This window comes from Ctenopharyngodon idella, chromosome 15, assembly GCF_019924925.1.
Source record: "Ctenopharyngodon idella isolate HZGC_01 chromosome 15, HZGC01, whole genome shotgun sequence".
NCBI lineage: Eukaryota > Metazoa > Chordata > Actinopteri > Cypriniformes > Xenocyprididae > Ctenopharyngodon > Ctenopharyngodon idella.
The window spans coordinates 22,261,436-22,282,979 of NC_067234.1; the positions used below are offsets into that span (position 1 = coordinate 22,261,436).

Sequence of the window (21,544 nt, forward strand, 5' to 3'; positions counted from 1 at the left end):
ACCCTTCCAGCAGTGACTGAATGATTTTGAGATCCATCTTTTCACACTGAGGACAACTGAGGGACTCAAACACAACTAATAAAAAAGGTTCAAACATTCACTGATGCTCCAGAAAAAACATGATGCATTAATAGATGGGGGGTGAAAACATTTGGAATTTGAAGATCAAGGTAAATTGTATTTCATTTGTCTTCCGGAAAACATGCAAGTATTTTCTGTTGCTTTCAAAGGGCAGTACTAAATGAAAAAAAAATGATATTCAAGCGAAATAAGAAAAATTTGGACCTCTTCATCCTGTTCAAAAGTTTTCACCCCCCGACTCTTAATGCATCGTGTTTCCTTCTGGAGCATCAGTGAATGTTTGAACCTTTTTTAATAGTTGTGTTTGAGTCCCTCAGTTATCCTCTATGTGAAAAGATGGATCTCAAAATCATTCAGTCACTGTTGTAAAGGGTTCAAATATGCAAAAGATGGTGGAAAACTGAAGAATTTTTGGGACCTGGAGATTATTTCTGAAGAACAGAGCTCAGTTTAACTGTTCAGGACAAACAAGGGACTCATGAACAACCATCACAAAACAAACAAACAGACGTAGATCATCCAGGTAACCACACACAGTATTAAGAATCAATGGTTCACAAACTTTTGAACTGGGTCATTTTAATAAATTCAGCTATTTTTTTGTCTTATGGATTATATGTAAACATCTTTTATGTAAAATATCTTACTCAGGACAGTACTAAATAAAAAATAACATGCATTTTGTATGATCTCTCTTATTTTGTTAAAATTTTGCACATTTTCACAGATTCTGCAAGTGGTTCACATACTTTTTCTTGCAACTGTATGTTTTGTCTGTTTTTATATTGTTTGTCAACACACATTACATATTATGTATCTGCATCCACTAATCTTCCATCCATACTGACTAGTGCTGGCTGTTTGACATAACTATTTTGAGCAATAGGATTATATAAAATACATAATATAAAATTAAATTATATAAGTGGCCTATATAAAATTACAAAATAAACATTCATCAATTAGTACTTTTTTACTTAAGTACATTAAAAATCAAGTACTTTTGTACTTTCACTCAAGTAAAATTGAAAAAGAGCACTAAATACTATCACTTGAGTAATATTTTATAATACATATCTGTACTTTTACTCAAGTAATTGATTTGTGTACTTCGTCCACCACTGATAAAGAGCATGTGATTTGTTTTTCACCCTCGCAAGTGGACGTGTGTCGTGGGTTTAACCCTTTAGCCGTACCGATGCGCCGCCCTCTGATGAACATGATAAACTCGGTTGTGTTGTATTCTCCCGCGACGTCACAGCTCCAGAGCCGTTACAGATTCAGCACAGCACGCCGCTATTCTGAACCTTTACGAACGATTTTATGTAAGTATTATGTTTCCTGAATGGTTGCGTGAATCCTTGATGTTCTATACGTTCACTGTGTGCACGCGATCGACTGTCTAAACATGAACAAAAGGTTCTTTAGTCTCGTGACATGAAAATGTAAGTTACTCTATAAACATGCAGTTAGTTTTAAACCCATTTAATTCCACCGGTAGGCACGGAATAAAATAATAAGTAATTTTCTACCTCACAATTATGTGAAGAAAAATCTGAAATGCGAGATATAAAGTCATTATTTTGTCTTTTTACCTCAGAATTGCGAGTTTATATCCCGCAGTTCTGACTTTTTTTTCTCAGAATTGTGATATAAATTTATAGGGGAAAACCGGGACGAAAGTACCATTTTTCACAAAAATGTAATTTTAAAACATAATGTTTTAGACAGCGATATATTTTTTTGCTGTGGTCAATAACTCACAAGTGTGGTCTATCAATACCAGGTAATATTTTTTACAAATGTAGAACGGCTTCAGTATAATTTCACTTTGAACATAAATTGCACATTGTTACTTTCGACGCCGTCGGGTGGGTCAAAAGTAACACAACAATACAAGCTACATTTTTTTGTGTTAGTCTTGTTTTTATTAAACATACCTGACTATGACCTTGTTAATATGTAACTGCAAATATATCTTTGCAAAAAATTATTAAATTACATTTTCATTTTAAATTGAAAATTTCAGTTTCATCAAGTTTCAAAAGTAACCCGACAGTACAAACATGAATTGCTTAGAATATATATATATATATATATATTTTTTTTTTTTTTTTTTTTTTTTTTTGGCAATGTCAATTTATTTTATAAAACATTTTTTCAACAGTATGAACAATATGAAAATTAAATTAAATTAGCATAAAATAAATAATTATCATAATGTAACAGTAGTCATGTTTCCAATCCAGCTGTTTTTATGCATAAATTCAAAATATGCATAAAAACATCTGAATTGAAACACTGCAAATTCATAGGTGGATGTGGAAAAGCTAAGGTATGGCTAAAAACTAAATTTGACTATGGTAAATGTAAACAGATTGAGTGAATAAATGGTGACCCAGATAGCATCAATGATCGAAATAATGAATCAATGTTAATGTGTCAACGTTAACTGCATTGAATCAATGTCAATTTTGCACCCGCAATTAGTGTTGAATTAATGTTAAAATTTCAACAAAAAATCAATGGTATTGAATCAGGGTTACAATGTGATGTTGGTTCAACATCATGCTTACGCTCTCCGAAAATGAAACACAACTACAACTGACTTAAAGCTACACAGCCTGAAATCAACTGGAGATAAAAGAAGACAATCAATCTCTCAAGATCTCAGCAGAATTTCTTTTTGAGAATTAACAGAGGTTTAGATGCTGATGTTTTATTGAAAATGTTTGGTCACCATTTTGGTGGTCAGTGGTTCCTTTAGTTGGCAGTTTCTCTTGCCTTTTTGTGTGAGTTTGTGGTCTTTGTAAAAGTGTTTACCAAAACACATCATTTGTTGCAAAGAAAACCAGAAACAAAATGATAGATTGATGTAGTTTTCATCATCGTAAAGCAAAGTCATTTACTAATTGTTCTCCTGAGCAAAAGAGCATTTTTGTTTTTAATAGGTAACATTCACCAAAAACACTTTCTTGCTACAGATCAGACATTCTGAATCTTGACTTTTAAAGTGCAATTTAAAAAAAAAAAAATCTTTAGACACACAGACTTCAAGAATCAGCATATGAATCTCAACAATGGTGACATCCTTCATGCTGCAGTGCATGCTGGGAGCCACCATAGTATATAACTCATGACTCCCAGCATGCATTGCGGCACTGTGTTGTTACAGCACTAAATAACCTGTAGATTGACCATTATTGTGACACATGAAATGAGAAACACAACTTGTAATTCGAAAAAAGTACCGCTTCAGCAATTTATTTACCGTAGGCTACTCGAAAACTGCTTTCCGGACCAATGACGAAATCACATGATATTTGGCAGCTCCGTCAAGGGTTGCGTGCTCAACGTGCTGTCATAACTTGGAATGCAAATATAGTCAGGGCTCTGAGAAAATCGTTTTGTTACTTTCGCACACTCAACAAATTGTGCATGCACCTGTTAAGTTTGCCGGAAACAGGTTTGTGAATAGAAAATTGATTACAATTCTGGAATCAGATGCTTGTTATAAAATTTCTATTCCGCTTATTGATTCCTGTGTGTTCATTTTAATGTGATTTTAAACTATTCAAGTGCAAAATGATGCACATGCCTCTCATGTAGGCCTAGTGCGTGAAAAAAAATTTAGTTCTCATTCTCGTCTTCTTGCGCTTGTATGGACAAATACACGTAAAACTGTCAAAATATCCTCGTAAAGATACTGATATTTTTGTTAAAACCAAGTTCCTTGTTGTATCATGCATCATCTGTTTTCATTTTCACTGTTTCCAGTTCTGGTCTGTTTCCTGTGTTCTTTGTGTCCTAATTAGTTATGGATTTAATTCAACTGTTACTTATTTTGATGATGCTCCTCATGTATTTAACCCCTTAACTGCAACCCCCCATTTTTGAATACAGACATGAAAGTGCACTATCCAAAACTTAAATTGTTATAATTCATGAATACTTTTGAATACAGACCTAAGGTTGGTCTCTTTTTAAAGAAGACAATCAGCAGATTATTGCAGAAGTGAGAAAAATCATTTCAAAAAATTTAAGTATAAAAAAAGTTATAGAAGTTCAAATTTACTGTAAAAAAAAAAAGTACTGTATAATATATATATAATTTTTTGTATAATATATATATAATTTATATTTAAATGTATATTTTTTTATATAAATTTATATTTTTATTTTCTATAATACATTTTATAATATGACAACCCCCACTATGGGGGAGGAGACCGCTAAAAGATTTTTAAGTAGTCATTTATGATGATTGCTAAAACGTGACAGGGAAAAAGGAAACAGAAAAAAAAGACTTTTTGTGACAAAGGTCAGAACTCATTATGATGTAGATTTTTGAGGTGCACTCTTGTCATAAATTAATCTATTACTGTTCCTACATAATTTGTAACAATGGAATGAAAATTCTGTCATTAATTACTCAAACTCATGTCTTTCCAAACCCGTAAGACCTTTGTTCCTCTTGAACACAAATGAAGATATTTTTGATGAAATCCGAGGGTTTTCTGTCCCTCCATTGGGAGCAATGCAACTACCACATCCAAGGTCCAGAAAGGTAGTAAAGACATCATTATGAAGTGAATGAGTGCTTTGTTTGTGCCAAAAAAAAAACAACTACAAAAAAACATGAGGGTGAGTAATTAATGACAGAAATTTCATTTTTGGGATAACTAAACCTTTAATTGATTATAGCTTTTTTCTTCTGAATCCTGTTGGAAAAGTATAATCCAGGCTTAAATGGAGAAGCAGGTTGTGGATGGGTTGAGGGAGGCCTTCCAGTCGGGCAAATCCAGACCCCTGCAGTACAGAAAACAGCAGCTCAGAGCTCTGCACCGGCTCATCACTGAACGCCAAGCAGACATTGACCAAGCTCTAAAACAAGACCTCAACAGGGTAGGCAGCCATTCTGAATGATTAATGTTTCCCTAAATGATAAAAATCTTCCCTTTTAGGATCACTGAATGTTTTTAATCTTTATTGTCACTGTCATCAAACAGAATACGTATAATAATTCACTTTTTGAGCTGATCGGCATTGAGAATGACATCAAGTTGGCGGAGAGTGAACTGGCGGACTGGGCAGCTCCACGGCCTGTGAAGAAGAATCTCAACAGTGCACTTGATGATGTTTACATAAAGCCTGAACCTTTGGGTGTTGTGCTGATAATTGGAACCTGGAACTACCCTTGGGCCATGATCCTGCAGCCCCTCGTTGGAGCCATTGCAGCTGGTAGTAGGATCCATTCTAATTACAGCCAACATGAAACTTTGTGTCCAGCTGTGCTACTTCCACAATGTAAAGCACTTACAAACAGAAGAAAATGTTGGGCGAGGCTTGATTTTATCTATTGAGAATTGATTGGAATATAAAATATATTTGAGGCAATCAGTTGAGGCAGCAATTATCATGTAACCTCAATGTAAACATTTTTATTAGTGTAAACTTAGTTAATTTAAAAAAAATGCTACTTTGCTAACATGTTAACAATAACATGGTATAACACTTGCTGAATGAGTACAGCAATATAAAGCATTTAACATTGCTCTCAAACCAAGCCGTATGCTCCACTTGTCGCCATAACTCTAACAGAAACTCTTCTAAATTAGCATAACAAAACATTAATCGCTACTTTACATTAACCTTGCACAAAAAAACATTATATAACACTTAATTTTAACATTTGCTCTCCCTTTCGAGTGCCATGGGCAAAGCATGTTGGGAAATAGAAAACCTAGTCCAGTTTCAGTTAAACTTCAGTTCGTCTAAATTAAAAGTAATAAGTTAATAAAACTCAAAACAAACAAAACAGTTCAGTTTACTTAAAATATATCAGTCCTGTGAACTTGAAAGAAAAATTAAGTACTAAATACTCATAAAAGGTAGCTAATTTGTTTAATTTAAGTTTGTCCTACTCAAACCAATTAATTATTTTGAGCGTTAGGGTTTACAATGTAAGAACGGAGGTAGGATTGAAGGATTAGATCTGCTATGCTGCTGCTGGCATGAGCTAAGTTTGCTGCTGACACATACTCAGAATTACAGGGATTAGTATACATGCTTCTGCTGCAGCAAGATAAAGTAGGGAGAACCCCCCGTAACAGATCTGGACAGGTGGTTCTGGGGAGGAGGAGGGCTAAAGAAAATTCTTATGGTCACCCTACTGAGCTGGTCGAGGTCAGGATGGAAATTATAAAGGTTGCATTGATAGAAAAGAGAGACTGATTGACTGCGCTGCTGGCTCGGAAGAAAAATTCTGCTACCAGTCAGCTTGGAATAGTTTCATGACTGAACTATGCATTTGTTTTAAAGGTGGTCCAAATTGTTACATTTTGAAGAAAGATTCAAGACTAGGCATGAGGATCAAGAAAGTAAATGATAATGACTCATGTTGACATTTAACCTATTTTAGCTCATTGCGAAGTATCACCAACACCAAATGAGATTTCATAAGCACACTGTTTTTTACTTCCTCTTGTTATTTAGGCAATGCAGCTGTGCTGAAGCCATCAGAGCTGAGTGAGCACTCTGCTAGACTTATGAAAGAACTCCTTCCTCTCTATCTGGATAAGGTCTATAAACTCATTATGTTTTTATAATTCAGTCTCATGTTTGTTTTAAGTTCTTTGAGAACAGCTTGACAAACTTTTATATAATTTTAGGGGATGTATCAAGTGGTGACAGGAGGGGTTCCAGAGACCCAGGAGCTGCTGAAGCAGCGTTTCGACCACATCTTCTACACTGGGAGCAGCACTGTGGGAAAACTGGTTATGGAAGCAGCTGCTCATCATCTCACACCAGTGACTTTAGAACTGGGTGGGAAAAGCCCTTGTTATATTGACAAGAACTGTGACATTGCTGTGGCATGCCGGTATTATACAGTTTTATGTTAAAGGGATAGTTGAGCCAAAATAAAAATTCTGTCATTTAATCACCTTCAAGGGTTAGTTCTCCCAAAAATAAAAATTCTGTCATTATTTACTCACCCTCATGTCGTTCCACACCCGTAAGACCTTTGTTCATATTCAGAACACAAATTAAGATATTTTTGATAAAATCCGATGGCTTAGTGAGGCCTCCATTGACAGCAAGTTAATGAACACTTTCAGATGCCCAGAAAGCTACTAAAGACATATTTAAAACAGTTCATGTGACTACAGTGGTTCAACCTTAATGTTATGAAGCGACGAGAATACTTTTTGTGCACCAAAAAACAAAATAACGACTTTATTCAACAATATATAGTGAAGGGCGATTTTAAAACACTGCTTCATGAATCTTCAAAGCTTTACGAATCTTTTGTTTCGAATCAGTGGTTTGGAGCACTGCCAAAGTCATGTGAACCATTGAAATTTCGAAACACTTATGAGGTAACGAAGCCTCGTTTACTGAAATCACGTGACTTTGGCAGTTTGAGATCTTTTGGTACACGCTCTGAACCACTGATTCGAAACAAAAGATTTGTAAAGCTTCGAAGCTTCATGAAGCAGTGTTTTGAAATTGCCCATCACTAGATATTGTTAAATAAAGTTATTTCATTTTTTGGCGCACAAAAAGTATTCTCGTCGCTTCATAACATTAAGGTTGAACCACTGTAGTCACATGAACTGTTTTAAATATGTTTTTAGTACCTTTCTGGGCGTTTGAAAGTGTTCATTAACACTGTCAATGCAGGCTTAACTGAGCTATCGGATTTTATCAAAAATATCTTAATTTGTGTTCCGAAGATGAACAAAGGTCTCACAGGTGTGGAACGACATGAGGGTGAGTAATTAATGACAGAATTTTCATTTTTGGGAGAACTAACCCTTTCATGTCATTCCAAACCTTTTTTTTTTTCTGTGCAATACAAAATATATTTTGAAAAATGTCTCTGTTGATTGTGTCCATGCAATGGACAAAAATTTTGAATTCTTCATGAGGGTGAGTATATGATGACAGAATTTTCATTTTTACTAACTCTTTAAATTTTAAGTAATTGGGAAACAGATAATCAGTTAAAATAACAGCTTTCCAAATGTCCACCTTTATATCAGACGAATAACCTGGGGGAAGTTTGTAAACTGTGGCCAGACATGCATTGCACCTGACTACATTTTGTGTGAGCCAAGCATCCAGGATAGGATAGTTGAAGAGATTCAAAAAACACTGCAGGTGTGTATTTTTTTTTTCGTACTAAGTTGTGTTTCATTCACACGTTAATAGTTAGACATGACCTAGAATCTTAACTCATTTCAGGAGTTCTACCAAAAAGACCCTAAAAGCTCTCCAGATTATTGCCGAATCATTAACACACGTCACTTCGACAGAGTATTAGCTCTGATGAATGAATGTACAATTGCTCTTGGAGGAGAGAGTGATCGCTCACAGTGTTACATAGGTAAGGGCAACTTTTATTTCCAAAGAGTGAAATTATTTGAGTTATTATAAATACATTTTTTCTTCCCCACCAGCTCCTACAGTTCTGAGAGATGTTTTGCCCCATTTCAAAATCATGCAAGAAGAAATCTTTGGACCGCTGCTGCCCATTGTCACTGTTAATGACTTGAGTGAGGCCATAAATTTTATCAACACAAGGGAAAAGCCTTTGGCGCTCTATGTGTTTTCCTCTGATAAACGGGTATTCTTTTGATTACCAATGTTTTTTGGAAGGCAGAAATTCACATTTTAAGTCAATTTCAATATCTCCAAGTTAATCTTTGTTCCATTTAGGTGATCAAGCGTATGTTAACTGAAACCACCAGTGGAGGAGTGACTGTTAATGATGTCTTGATGCATTACACTGTCGATACCTTACCTTTTGGAGGTGTTGGTAAGCGAACCAATAAGAAATCACTCAAGACAAATAATAATGCCAAAATAATGGTAAGAATGAATTTGAAATATACAACTTTTGATTTAGAAACTCATATATTAAATTATATTTTATATATAATTAAGTGATAGGAGTCATTTTTATTTTCTTATATTAAAATATTAAATATTTTAATATATTTTAAATATTAAGTGATTATATCTATATGTATGAGAAATCACTTAATATTTAAAATAAAAGTGTATATATAAAGTGTGTGTGTGTATATATATATATACATACATACATATGTCCATTTTTCTCACTCTTTCTCTGCAAGGAAACAGTGGAATGGGCAGATATCATGGGAGACACACATTTGACCAGCTGAGTCACCATCGTGCCTGTCTCATCAAGTCTTTTGCTATGGAGAGTTTTAATGACGCCCGTTACCCTCCACTAACAGCAGCCCGACTGCGCAAAGCCAAGTTTTTCTTGCATCATCGCTTGTGCAGCTGTAGCGGTGTGTGTGTGTGGGCCGTCATCGCCACCATATTGGCAATTGGTCTGCTTGTTGGCTTAATAGTTGTGCTGATTTAGGTAAAAGGTTTTACAGCTTATACCATGTCATTGTTGAATTCTTGATTCTGATATGTTAGCACACTTTAACTGGTGTTGATTTCTGTTTGAATTACACCTATATTATATTACAAGCATTTCTTAGCAATTAGATATATTTAATCAGGGGTGGTTTTTACAGCAAAGAGAATTTTAGGGAAGAAGTAACAGGTTCCTATGGATCCAGACCATTTAATGACGGGCAGTTTGCACGACATTGTTTTCAAATTAAAACCTTGTATACATTTTGGCCATTCATTTACATGACAACGGCATTTTAGGGGCCTGAAAATGCAAACTTCTTCTTTTTGAAAACTTCATTCAAAGTGCAAGTTTTTGAAGCCGATGCTATTATCGTCTCCGTGTAAACTACAAAAAACATGAATGTGTGAAAACGGTGGTGTCATGCGCATGTGTATTACTTGTTCAGTGTATAGGCGTGTAGTTTTTCTTTACAAAATGACATCGCCAACTACTGGCCTGGCATAAATAATACAGCGTTTTTATGGATCAGTGTGAACGGGGATCATTTTGACAATGTTGTCGCCTGTATGTGAAAAACGCAAAGGAAAAACTTTTTCGTTTTTTGTACATCCATGGTGAAAACCATTTTGGGTATCCATTTAATCATAAGTAATGTTCCATTGTTATTTATTCCATATTTGTGCATTTTGAGTCATGGTTTTGTACAGTTTGTACAGAAATGTTATGTGATCGAACTTTCCGTCATGGTTTGTCTGTTCGGATAATCAGTATTTTCCAACAGACTGCCATTTGGATCAAGCTTTGCTTAATTACTGAATATTATTCCATTGCTCTAACAATGCGTCATTGTTTATAATCAATGTTCCTTTCTACTTCTACAGAAGACTCCAGTTTGAAGCAACAGATCCCTCTGCATACACTGCTGTTTACTTTGACACTGTTTAGAATCTTTTTGATATCATATAGAATACTTTTATCATTCTGATACAAAATGTTTAGCATGTGCATTTACTTACTAACTGATTAAGATAAACATTTTTAAATATTCTAAAACACAAACTACATTTTAATCTTCTAATAGTAATAAGGTTTGTCTAAATGGCCTTTTCTACTTATGTAGAGAATTTGTGCTGCTGAATTGTGCAGAATCTGCACATTTGGATCTTCTAAATGGACAAGTTAGCACTATTTCTGTCATGTAGCAGTACAATGCTTGCATTGTTCTTGTTGTTCTCCAGCTTATCTTCTTTATGCAGTGGACTTTATGGAGAGCTTTAGGACATGAGCTTTCATGTACATTTATGTTAATAAGCCTTTGTTCATTTATAATGATGTCAACAAAGAAAAGATTGTTTATTTGCACCTTAACAAAAATGTTGATCGAAAGTGATTTAGTGATGTTGCAAAGTTGTTTTCTAAATGCTTTATTATAGTCTTGGAACAAATGTAACAGGCTTCTAAATTCCTGAACTGTAGTGAATTCCTTTGATTGTATTAGTTATAATATTATAGTCTAAAACAATGAATATCAAAATCTACCATAATAGTAGATGGCAGAGATCTCTGATTAATATAATATAGAGAATGTCCAATTATTTAAAATTTATTAAATTAGAGCATTTAATGTTATTATATCTTGTGGATTTATGATTAATTAATTATTTATGTATTTGATGTTGATTTAATTTTATAGATAACAGTTATAATAGTTCAGATTACATTCAACAGCCTGATACATTTCCTTCAATATTCAGCAGATGGCGCTCTCTTACAGTTTAAAATCGCTTATAAAACAAGAGGATGACTGCATCTTTACAACTGAAAGATGTTGGGTTAATTAAATCAGCAATTCAAAGCCGTTTTCATCAGTCTAATTATTAGTCGTAGTGCTGCTCCACATGCTTCTTCCTTAAGGCAATCAGTCATAATGAACATGTTACCGATAGCAAAGTGTCAAACACTTCTCAACCAATAAAGTGGATTACACTTTCTGTGATTTTTTTTCTTCTTTCTTAAATTAATGATGAAACAAAATTTTTATTTAAACGCAATAATGCAACCACAAGTCTATTTCCTCATACTGATCACGTGTTTTCTATATAGACCGAAAATAAGTAAATAAAATGGTTCCGGTTGGACAGAGAATGTGTTTGTAGTTTTCCTCCGCATAATTTAATATAAAGTCACCAGTTATCTATCATGCAAATGGCTGCGCCAACACATTCCACCATGTGATAATTTTTTTAGCTTTACATTTGTTGTTACACAATCTATCTGACTTAAAGCTAATACAGGCCTAGCTGACAGCAAATATACACATCTGCTGTAGTTTGTCAAGCTGGATGATGGAGGACTTCTTAGAATTCGCAGAATTTCTCAGTAAATAAAACTATAATTTCTGTTAAAGGAATGTTAAGATTAACAAAATACATAACTGATAATAGCGTGACAATAAGATTTACTGTATTTAGCAGGGTTGACCACGTACTATGACAGATTCCATGCATTACTGCCTGAAGGGGCGTTTACAATGACATCGATTGAAATGTTGGAGGTCATCAACCAGCTGTACTGTTGCTAGTGTTCATTCCTAGTTAGCTGTGTGTATTCTCTTTGTATGAAGTAGTATGAAGGCCTTGTTGTTTTATTTGAGCGTTCTATTTATCAAAGAATCCTGGGGGAAAATGTATCACAGTTTCCACAAAAATATTAAGTAGCACAACTGTTTTCATTATTGATAATAATAAATGTATCTTTATCAGCAAATCAGCATATTAGAATGATTACTGAAGGATCATGTGACTGGAGTAATGATGGAATAATAAAATGTAATAAAATAGAAAACAGTTAATAATCTTTCACAATGTTACTGTTTTTGGTAACACTGTTCAGTAAGGTCTCATTTGTTAACATTAGTTAATGCATTAGCTAACATAAACTAACAATGAACAATTTGTTTTTGAAGCATTTATAAATCTTTGTTAATGTTAGTAATAAATGTTACAAAACAAAATGTTAACAAATATAAATTTGGATTTTTAAAAAAGTATTAGTAAATGTGTAAAGGTACACTATGTAACGTGTTTTTGTCTTACCCTGGTTCAATATTATAAGTGTTGATTTTGGTCGGTATGGTTTTCGTGGAGATTGCGTTTTTTATATTTATACGTGGAGATGGCGTTTTTATTACACCAGATTTATTTAACAAATAAAATGCCATATGTAGCCTAGCTCAGAGTTCATTGTAAAGTATTACCTATTGTTAAAGGTTTACTTTCAAATGAAAATGACCTCAAGCCATCCTAGGTGTATATGACTTTCTTCTTTCTGATGAACACAATCGGAAAAATATTAATAAACATCCTGACGCATCCAAGCTTTATAATGGCAGTGAGCGATACCAAACGAGTACGAGCTGAAGAAAGTGTCTCCATCCACATCCATCCATCATAAACATACTTCACATGGCTCCAGGGGGTAAATAAAGGCCTTCTGAAGCGAAGTGATGCATTTATCGAGTAGCCTACCCCGATGGGCATATTCATGGCGAGGTATGTAGATGATATCCTTATTGGATAGCAGCACTGATGGTAACTCGGAGTGGCAAAAACGAAGTTGAAGAAGTTCCTGCGCCGAGTATCGAAATGTCGAGGTTACATGTCTGATCGATGAAAGGATAATCCAGACAAATGAAGCCAATACAGGTGTTGTGCCGGATTCTGACCCCCACCAAATTATTACCCCCCTAGTATTGGTAGGTTTAGGATTAGGTGTGGGGGAGGGGTTAGGATTAGGGGTGGGGTAAGGATTAGGCAATCAGGTAGCGACCTCAACGAGGGCCGTAATAATTTGGCAGGGAGTCAAAATTCGGCGCAACAACGGCAGCCCGGCAATCCTCATATTTTCCCACGTGAAGGCCGAGGACAGCAGATCTCAGGAAGAGGGGTTAAGCGGCAAAACAATGTCGAACAATCAAAGTAGGCAGGCCGGCAACAACCGCGATCGGGTACAGTAAATTACTAAAGTGCATAGTAGCTAAACCACTACACAAACACAGCAAAACAAACAAAATCAATTAATCATCCAGAAGCAGCGGCAGCCAACTGCGCCAACGTTCGCCCGGAAGTAGGCCTGACCTGATTAATATTAACAATTAATAATTAACATAGTAGAAACTAGTTAGATGTCTATGCACCTGTGCATCCTCGCTCATAGCTCCTCAGGAAGCTTTCTCACTCCTTGTTCCTCACCTTATCGACGTTTAGAAAATATCGCAAAAGTTTTGCACAAATCTGTAATGGAAATGCGGCTACTTTCTTTAGCTCATACTCGTTTGGTATCGCTCACTGCCAGTATAAAGCTTGGATACGTCAGGATATTTATTAAAATTTCTCCGATTATGTTCATCAGTAAGAAGAGTAGCTGCTTTTATATGATGTAGTCATTGTGAGATTGCCTGACTGCATCCAAAGCAACTGATCATATATTTTGTCATATGTACATTTTGGTTTGGCATTACCAAACCTGTGAAACTACAGCATGAAAAGAAAGAGTTGCAGCAAACAGATATATTGAGTACATTTAAAACCATGCACTGCATAAAAAATTTAATTGCAATGCATGCTGGGTAGTACCATAGGACAAAACTCCCATCATGCACTGCAGTATGAATAATTATTGTCACCACTGTTAAGGATTGTTTGCTATGTTTTCATGTATAAGCCTGAGCAGTAGTAGTTGTTCATTTTTAGCACTGAAGCATTATGGTGGCATTTGTTTAATGGAATTTTTGTTGTTGCAATTTTGTAATAGCTGAATCTCAGTCAAGGAACCAAAGAGAAAAAAACCTCTTTGTGATGCTAATTTGAAATGGCTTTCAAGCAGCAAATTCAAGCTGATCTACTCCTTTAATCTTTTGATTCAGCAATGTACAAGTGTTTGCTGTGAAACACTATTGCAATTGCTCAAACACAAAATATTTTAAAAACATAAAAGTGTCAAGAGCCCAACTAAAACAAACCCTGACCACCACGATGGTGGCATAATTTTTTGACCAATAAAACACCAACATCTAAACCTCTGTTAATTCTCAATAAGAACTTCTTTAGAAGTGTGACAGAAATAAAGTCAATCTGGTTAGAAATAAGTGAATCGGATCTTTTAATCAAATCTTGAGAGGTTTAATGTCTTTTATCTTCAGTTGATTTCAATTAAATGGTTTTGGCTGAAGTCAGTTGTAGTTCTTGTGTTTCTCTTTTCTTCAGTGAGTCTGCTTGTTAACAGCAGGTGTTCATCATAAATGTTCAATCATCACTTAATTTATAGCTTAATTATCTCATTAACTTTAACTCTGCTTCAGTGTTATTTTAACACTATTCAGAGAGGGCCCAAATGTACTCTGAGCGAAGTTGTATATTTGTGCAGAGCCGAAGCACAACCAAAACAATGTTCTTCCCCAAAATGCATGCAGATTTGTTTTTTAACCACTAGAGGGCCAGAAGTTACAGAAGTTTTGTTCATTGTTAGTTCATGTTAATATAGTTAATTAATGTTAACAAATGAAACCATATTGTTCATAACATATTTTTGATCAAATAAATGCAGCCTTGGTGAGCAAAAACATTTAGAAATCTTAACGACCCCAAAATTTTTAATGGTTGTGAATCTACTTGAATGTTGAAAGAATCCTACACATCCTAAAAGCCACCACTGTTTTAAAATATCATAACTGCATTCAAATTATGACTCTGAAGTTTTGCTATGGCAAAGCAAAATCCTCATCTAGGTCACTATGTTTTAGCAATTATCTCCTTCCAGATCTGTATCACTTTCTGTCATCTGTCCTCTCATCTCGTCTGAAAAAAAGAATGAAAGAAATCGAAGGGAAATCTCTCCTCAGTCTCACGGCTCCAGTGTTTCAGTTTCCATGGAAACACATTAACCCCTAACCTTGGCATGTTAGGTGGCTATGAATGTGAGCACTAAGTGACTGTTCCTCCCACGCCATGCCCGCTTTTTTCCATTCATGACGCCGTTCAAACACACTTTTACCCTCTGTGTTTGCTTTCTCGTCTCCACCAACAGATTGCTGGGAGCCAAATGACTAAATCGACTGACCCTAAATGTAAAATCTTGTATGTAATGTTTTTATCACACAAGTTCAGCTGACATTTGACTTCACAGATATTGCAGTTGCTTATCAACAGGTTGTCCTTCAGGGACATTACGTATACATTTAACATAATCCGAACGTGCAAAAGAGAAACACAATTAAAATGAATGCATTGAAAAAATGCTATCTTAACTATAATGTCTGCGTCCCAATCAGAACAGACCTGTGACCCACCCATTTGAAACTGCTCTATTGTGTATGTACCAATACTGTTTCACCCAATTAAAAAACCTTTGCTGACAGACTGAAAAATTTCATCTTACTTTGATTATTATTGTGAGGAATCACATGCTGTTTAGATGGCTGTGAAGGCCCAGCTGGTCCAGGTTACTTCCGCCTCATGTCCTCTTCCTGCTGCGAGCTGCTTTCTCATGCAGTCCTGTTGTAATGCGCAAGCAGAGCTTTATTTAAAAGAATTAAGGATTGAGTTTCACTGTAAACAAGCAGGAATATAATGTATTTGAGGAGTTGTGTCCAAAGACATTAATTCCCTCCCCAGCTCACTTTAAATCACTTTCATGAGGAATTAGTGGAAAATCCAGTGTTTTCTTAACCTACAGTCTCTCTAGTCTCAGTCTCTCTCCACCATCTACACCTTCTGACTTGTTTTTCTGACTAACCTTGCACTGCTCTGTGGAGGTTTTAAGCAAAGGATAGATGCTCCGTGTTGGGGTCTTGATGACCCTGTCAGAGTTTGTTTTGCCATAATGTCTGACTTTAAATCACCATGAAGAGATTTTTTTTCATTGAATATTTCAGTATTTATTATAAATGATTTATCCGTGCGCATCATCATTTTTTTAAAAAATTCATGTGCCCTCTTAATCTTTAATTAAAATAACTTCCCCACCCTCTTGCAGCGACATCTCTTCTCAGGTGGCGTGAAGGCGGGACAATCTGTCACTCACATGATGATCCAGTCAATTCCCGATGGACAAAATCAAGACCCGCTTCACATTTTTTCTTGTTCGAGAAGCAGTTTCACTCAGATATACGTCACAATTCGGTTGTTAAGTCTGACGTCACGCAGCAGCGCTTCCGAGTCCAAACGCTCTCTCATACCACAAGAAAACAACAAACGGTACTAATACACACGATACTACCAAAAAAATTATAATCATAACCTTTATCTCCATATAAAAATCCCAGATGGCCAGACAGTGATTCATCTTTTATAAATCGTTAAAATATTAATGTCTGTGACGCTGTGAGCATGGAGACTGTTGTGTAGACTGTAAGTATTTTAAATGTTTAACTTTAAAATGTTAAATGTTTATTATGAATAAATAGCGCTCATAAACGGCCGTCGAGATGGCATTCTCAAGTGAAACGAGTCAAGGCTTGGACCCGGAAACGGCGTTCCTTACGTCACGACTTAACAAGCGGATAGGGAAGAATATATAGGTGCGTTCACGCGGCCTCGTAATTCCTGTAGTTAGGAGATTCTAGTTTGTAAAAAGCGTTCACGTCCTCGTAGAGCTCGTAATTACAGCTTGTAAGCTGGGAGTTTTCTGAAAGCTCCCAGATGTACCACGTGGCCGCTGTACCACCTGACCGCTGATTCATTTAGGCGTTGATAGTGGTGCCATGGAAACGCATAATTCCCAGTCCAAGGACGTGAACAGCTCCGAATATAACGTCACGTGTTGTCATCTCAAGATTCCGGTATATACGAGGTGGCGTGAACGCAGCATAATATCGCAACTTCTGCTTCAGTCGGAAGACGTGACCTGAGAGAAGCGCCGATGTGTCACCGATGCAAGAGATATTGAGCAGGTATTACATACTGTAGCATAGACCAGTCTGAGATCCAAGTCATGTAGTTTAATGTTAAATGTATTTTGACTGGAATTTACATTGGCAACGACAGACATTTAGTGTGAAAAGAACAGCAATACGACGATTTGGCATCATCGTTAGTTGCAGTCAATTGACTAAATGCACGGAACGTTCTTTAGAACTTCCGCAATAATATGCCTGCTGGAAAACTTCCAGTGAAATGTCACTTGTTGGTGTGTTGAGCATCAATAATGTAATACTTAGTTTATAATCAGAATATAGTCACTTAAATAGTCAGGCATAGAATTAATTTAGTTATTCAAACTTAAAACGAATAAATAATAAATAAAGACGTACCTCAGTGTTCCTAAATTCAATTCAGCCGTCAGTTTCACACTTTTGTGTAGAAAAAAAGCAGCAAAAATTAAATATTTATTGTGCACTTTAGTTAGATTCATTGAATAAATTGAGTTTTCACAAGTGTGCCAAAATCATTCAGCTTGCACTGCACTTACAATTTATTCACATAAAAAGTTATTGTTTTTCATGAGATTTTCTGAGTACTTCATACTTCACATTGACAAAATGTATTTTTAAACCTAGTTATTTTATAATGTTTAATATTTATTAAAAAGTCAAACTAAGTGAAAAACATTACAGGAAATGGCTAATATATGCGCAAATAAATGCTACTCTGCCGCCACCTGCTGGGTATATTGGTAATTAATGTCTTTTTATTTTTAAATAAAAGTGTTTTCTATCGAATGTTGGATTTCCTACATTTTGAAACGTTCAGTTTTACAAATGGGGACAATCTCAGAAGGATGAACAAATAATGTTTGTGGTCATAACAGTAAAAATAACATTTGAAGTGCTGGAAAAAAAAATGCGTGTGCATGTCTAATTACAGACACAATAGCTTCGTCTTTATTGCAATCAATAAAACTGGTTTATTGGCAAATCAAGTAAATGTGATAACTGCATTGAAATATTAATACAACATTAAAAAGTCCACCACTGATGGTTTTGTGTCGATGTACAGCAAGTACAGAATGAACAGCTAACAGTTCACCGGAAATGCCCAAGCTGGCTTAACGACAACCAGGAAGTAACCATGCATATAGTCTGGCCTTACTGTACATTATCTAATTTAATACGCAGCTACTTACCAAGTAAATAAATACATACACTTTAAGTAATGTTTAATGCTGAAATAATGTAAAAATTGTGTCTCAGAATTTTTATGATCGTCCCATCCTTTTTCTAACTTAAGAAGGTCAAAAAGTAAGAAAATATTTCTTATGCTTGTCTGCATTTCACCCTCACTCTACAACAGACCCTTAGCTTCACGATGCAGCGATTGAAGTATCCCATGGCAAGAGCTCTCAGGGCTGCTAACAAAGGCTAGGGAAGCATAAGAGAGCCCTTGTCCTTCACCTGAATTATAAGGATTTCTGCACAAATTTGCTGCCTCTCGAGCCTTCAACACTATGTTGAGGGCTTTGTTTTGACAGTTTGTCTAGGAGCAGCAGTTTTTTGCGATGTCCCAGTGACAAGGGGTGGTTGAGGGGGGTTAAATCTAACCAGTGCTGAGCAGCTTTTCAGGGGGAGAGTGATTTTTTTTGGTCAGGCTGAAAATAAACGTGTAGCTGAGTGGATGCTCAGTAGGAGGCCTTCGCCAGGCCGAGTCATGTGTAGTTCACTCCTCAGACAGCTCTTCATACTGAGGCTTTAGACAATGAACAGTGCTTTAATGTAATATGTCAAACAGATATTATGTGTTTAGTACAATTATTTTCTCATTGGTTTTCTCAGCCAGTCACATTAGGAAGGAAAACAAATGGCAGAATTTAAATAGTCGTCATTGTGATATTCATCACAATTTATTCATCATTTTGTAGAGTAGTATTAAAAAATCTTGCTGTAAATATTGCATTGCCATCTTGCTCCAACCAAACTGATTTGAACGCACCAGACCAGTTGTGATTACATCTTCCCAACTTGAAAAATCCGAGCTACCCTGGAGGACTTGAACACACCATTATTCAAGGGTCAGTTACTATTAATTCAGCCTCAACACACTCTATAGAACTTTATATTATAAACACTAGAGTAAATCTTTGATATCTCCAATGCTGTTGCTAAAATATATTTTTGTTGATTAAAATGACTGCTTTTACATCTCTCTTCTTCCTTTATAACATCACCACTCAGAAAGCTTTCAATTAAATCGCAGTGCTTTGGGGCTCAGCTGTGTCTTTAAAAAGGTTGGTAAAGCCAGTTGTGTGTGCATGCTATCTTCCTCTTCCCACTGGGTATGTTGTTCTCCCTGTTCTGATGCTGTCAGATAGCAGCAGTGTTCTGCCACTGTTACAGTGATGTTATATAGTCTCACTGCTGTGCTCTGCTTCTCAAAACACTCTTGACCTCATACAACCAGAAAGTGCTCAAGGGCCACCAGAGAAAAACCAGTTACCAGTTTCAACACTCATATTGAAACACTTCTTCTTTGCATATTTTGCTGAGTCAAAACTGAACACAGATGCTCATACACACGTGCAGGGTCAGATGTACATATGTATTTTCTTGGTAATTTGTTCAGTTGGTCCTGGTTGAGTAGTGTCTCCACCACTACTTAAACCTTAAAAGCGATCATTCATCCAAAAAAGAAAATTCTGTCATTTACTCATGACACCATTTAAACTCTGTATGACTTTCTTCTGTCAAATATAAAAGAAGAGATTTTGAGAAATGTCTTAGTGTCTTTTTGGCCATATGATGTTTTATTAACAGGGTTCGGGAGGAGCATGTATAGATAATCACGAGAGGAGACATCTCCTATATATAGCTGACTTAAATCTGTTCCACAACAGTTTTCCAGCATCCCTCCTCCTCACTATTGATTATTCTTATCCCAGCCAGGGATTGTGGGTTTGGGCCAAATTCCAAGCTTGGACCCCTACCCTCAGACAGCGTGCCAAATACTCTACACTATACTGTATTATATGTAGGGGCAAACTCATGAAACAATGGAAGCCAATGGTCTTCAAAATGGTTTGGTTATCAACATTCTTTAAGATTTCTTTTCTGCAGATGAATTTTTTATCTGCTGCTTTTCCTTAAAGAAATCATTAAATAACACAGTAACATGATTAAAAACTAGAGAGACTATGAATCAAAATCGGGCAAAAACTCTTAAAGGGGTGGTATAATGCCATTTTTACAAGATGTAAAATAAGTCTCTGGTGTCCTCAGAGTGTCTATGTGAAGTTTTAGCTCAAAATACCCCACAGATAATTTTTTATAGCATGTTAAATTTGTTAAATTTGAGGGTGAGCAAAAACGCTTAGTTTTTGTGTGTGTCCCTTTAAATGCATATGAGCTGCAGCTTCTAAGCGAAGGGCGGGGTTTCAAGAGCTCCTGTTAGCACATAGTACCAGAGATTGTATATTATAGGGAAAGGAGAGGGTCTGTATCTCTTACTATTGGAGAAAGTGTAACGGCTAACTTAATCACGTGCTCAGCTCTCTGCCTATCGTGTAATGGCACGTCGCAACATTCCTGCCTTCTCTTAAAAATATACATTTTTATCAAGCTAAAATCTACATATAATTCCCAACGAAAGTACTGTTTAGTGTAAAACATGCTAAAGATTAGCAAACAGGCTGTCGATTAATTGAAATGATTAGCTAGTTCCCCACAAAAGCTGTTTAATCAGCATAGTGAAGCCTCTCATCCATTGACATCCATTCAAAAAACAGCCTCTGGTCTCCTTCCCTGCGTACCGCCAAACTGTTGTAAAATGCCTACAGAGCTAAAGAATATATGCTGCATAAAGATAGAACAGGTATAGTTTAGTTTAATTACGGTTATAACTTATGTTGTCATCTTGCTTTTATGACATGCTATTGCATTTGTGTTATGTACTGTATTGCAGTAACATGGCCTCACCCCTTTGTTGCGTGTTCCCGGGGGCAGGGTTTATGTAAATTTTAGGGTTAGTGATGTCACCAACCCGGGAAGAAGCTCGTTGTAGTCCTTACCAGCCATTTGTTGTAGTCCTTAAACAGAGAATTCTTTAAAAGAAAATGTATCCCTTTGCATTG

The 21,544-nt window shown here is 35.8% G+C and overlaps 1 protein-coding gene and 1 long non-coding RNA gene across 4 annotated transcripts; one reads left to right on the forward strand and one right to left on the reverse strand.

The window, feature by feature from the left end:
• Positions 1 to 606: 606 nt before the first annotated feature.
• Positions 607 to 11,478, forward strand: aldh3a1 (aldehyde dehydrogenase 3 family, member A1). Of its 3 annotated transcripts, none has more exons than XM_051863791.1 (11): positions 607 to 1,406; positions 4,815 to 4,986; positions 5,091 to 5,322; positions 6,577 to 6,662; positions 6,753 to 6,961; positions 8,127 to 8,244; positions 8,329 to 8,470; positions 8,544 to 8,710; positions 8,803 to 8,955; positions 9,225 to 9,484; positions 10,369 to 11,478. In XM_051863791.1, the coding sequence occupies exons 2-10, from the start codon at positions 4,831 to 4,833 to the stop codon at positions 9,273 to 9,275; spliced, it is 1,314 nt and encodes a 437-aa protein (XP_051719751.1). In that variant the 5' UTR covers positions 607 to 1,406; positions 4,815 to 4,830; the 3' UTR covers positions 9,276 to 9,484; positions 10,369 to 11,478. The 3 variants fall into 3 exon arrangements, with proteins under 3 accessions (XP_051719751.1, XP_051719749.1, XP_051719750.1); XM_051863789.1 differs by having other exon boundaries at positions 612 to 1,406; positions 8,803 to 8,902; XM_051863790.1 differs by lacking the exon at positions 607 to 1,406 and adding an exon at positions 4,242 to 4,725 and having other exon boundaries at positions 8,803 to 8,902.
• Positions 4,815 to 16,254, reverse strand: LOC127496134 (uncharacterized). The gene is made up of 3 exons (XR_007925248.1): positions 16,164 to 16,254; positions 15,923 to 16,038; positions 4,815 to 4,890 (listed from the first exon to the last, which is right to left on the reverse strand). It is a non-coding gene; the product is annotated as an uncharacterized LOC127496134 (long non-coding RNA).
• Positions 16,255 to 21,544: the final 5,290 nt, after the last annotated feature.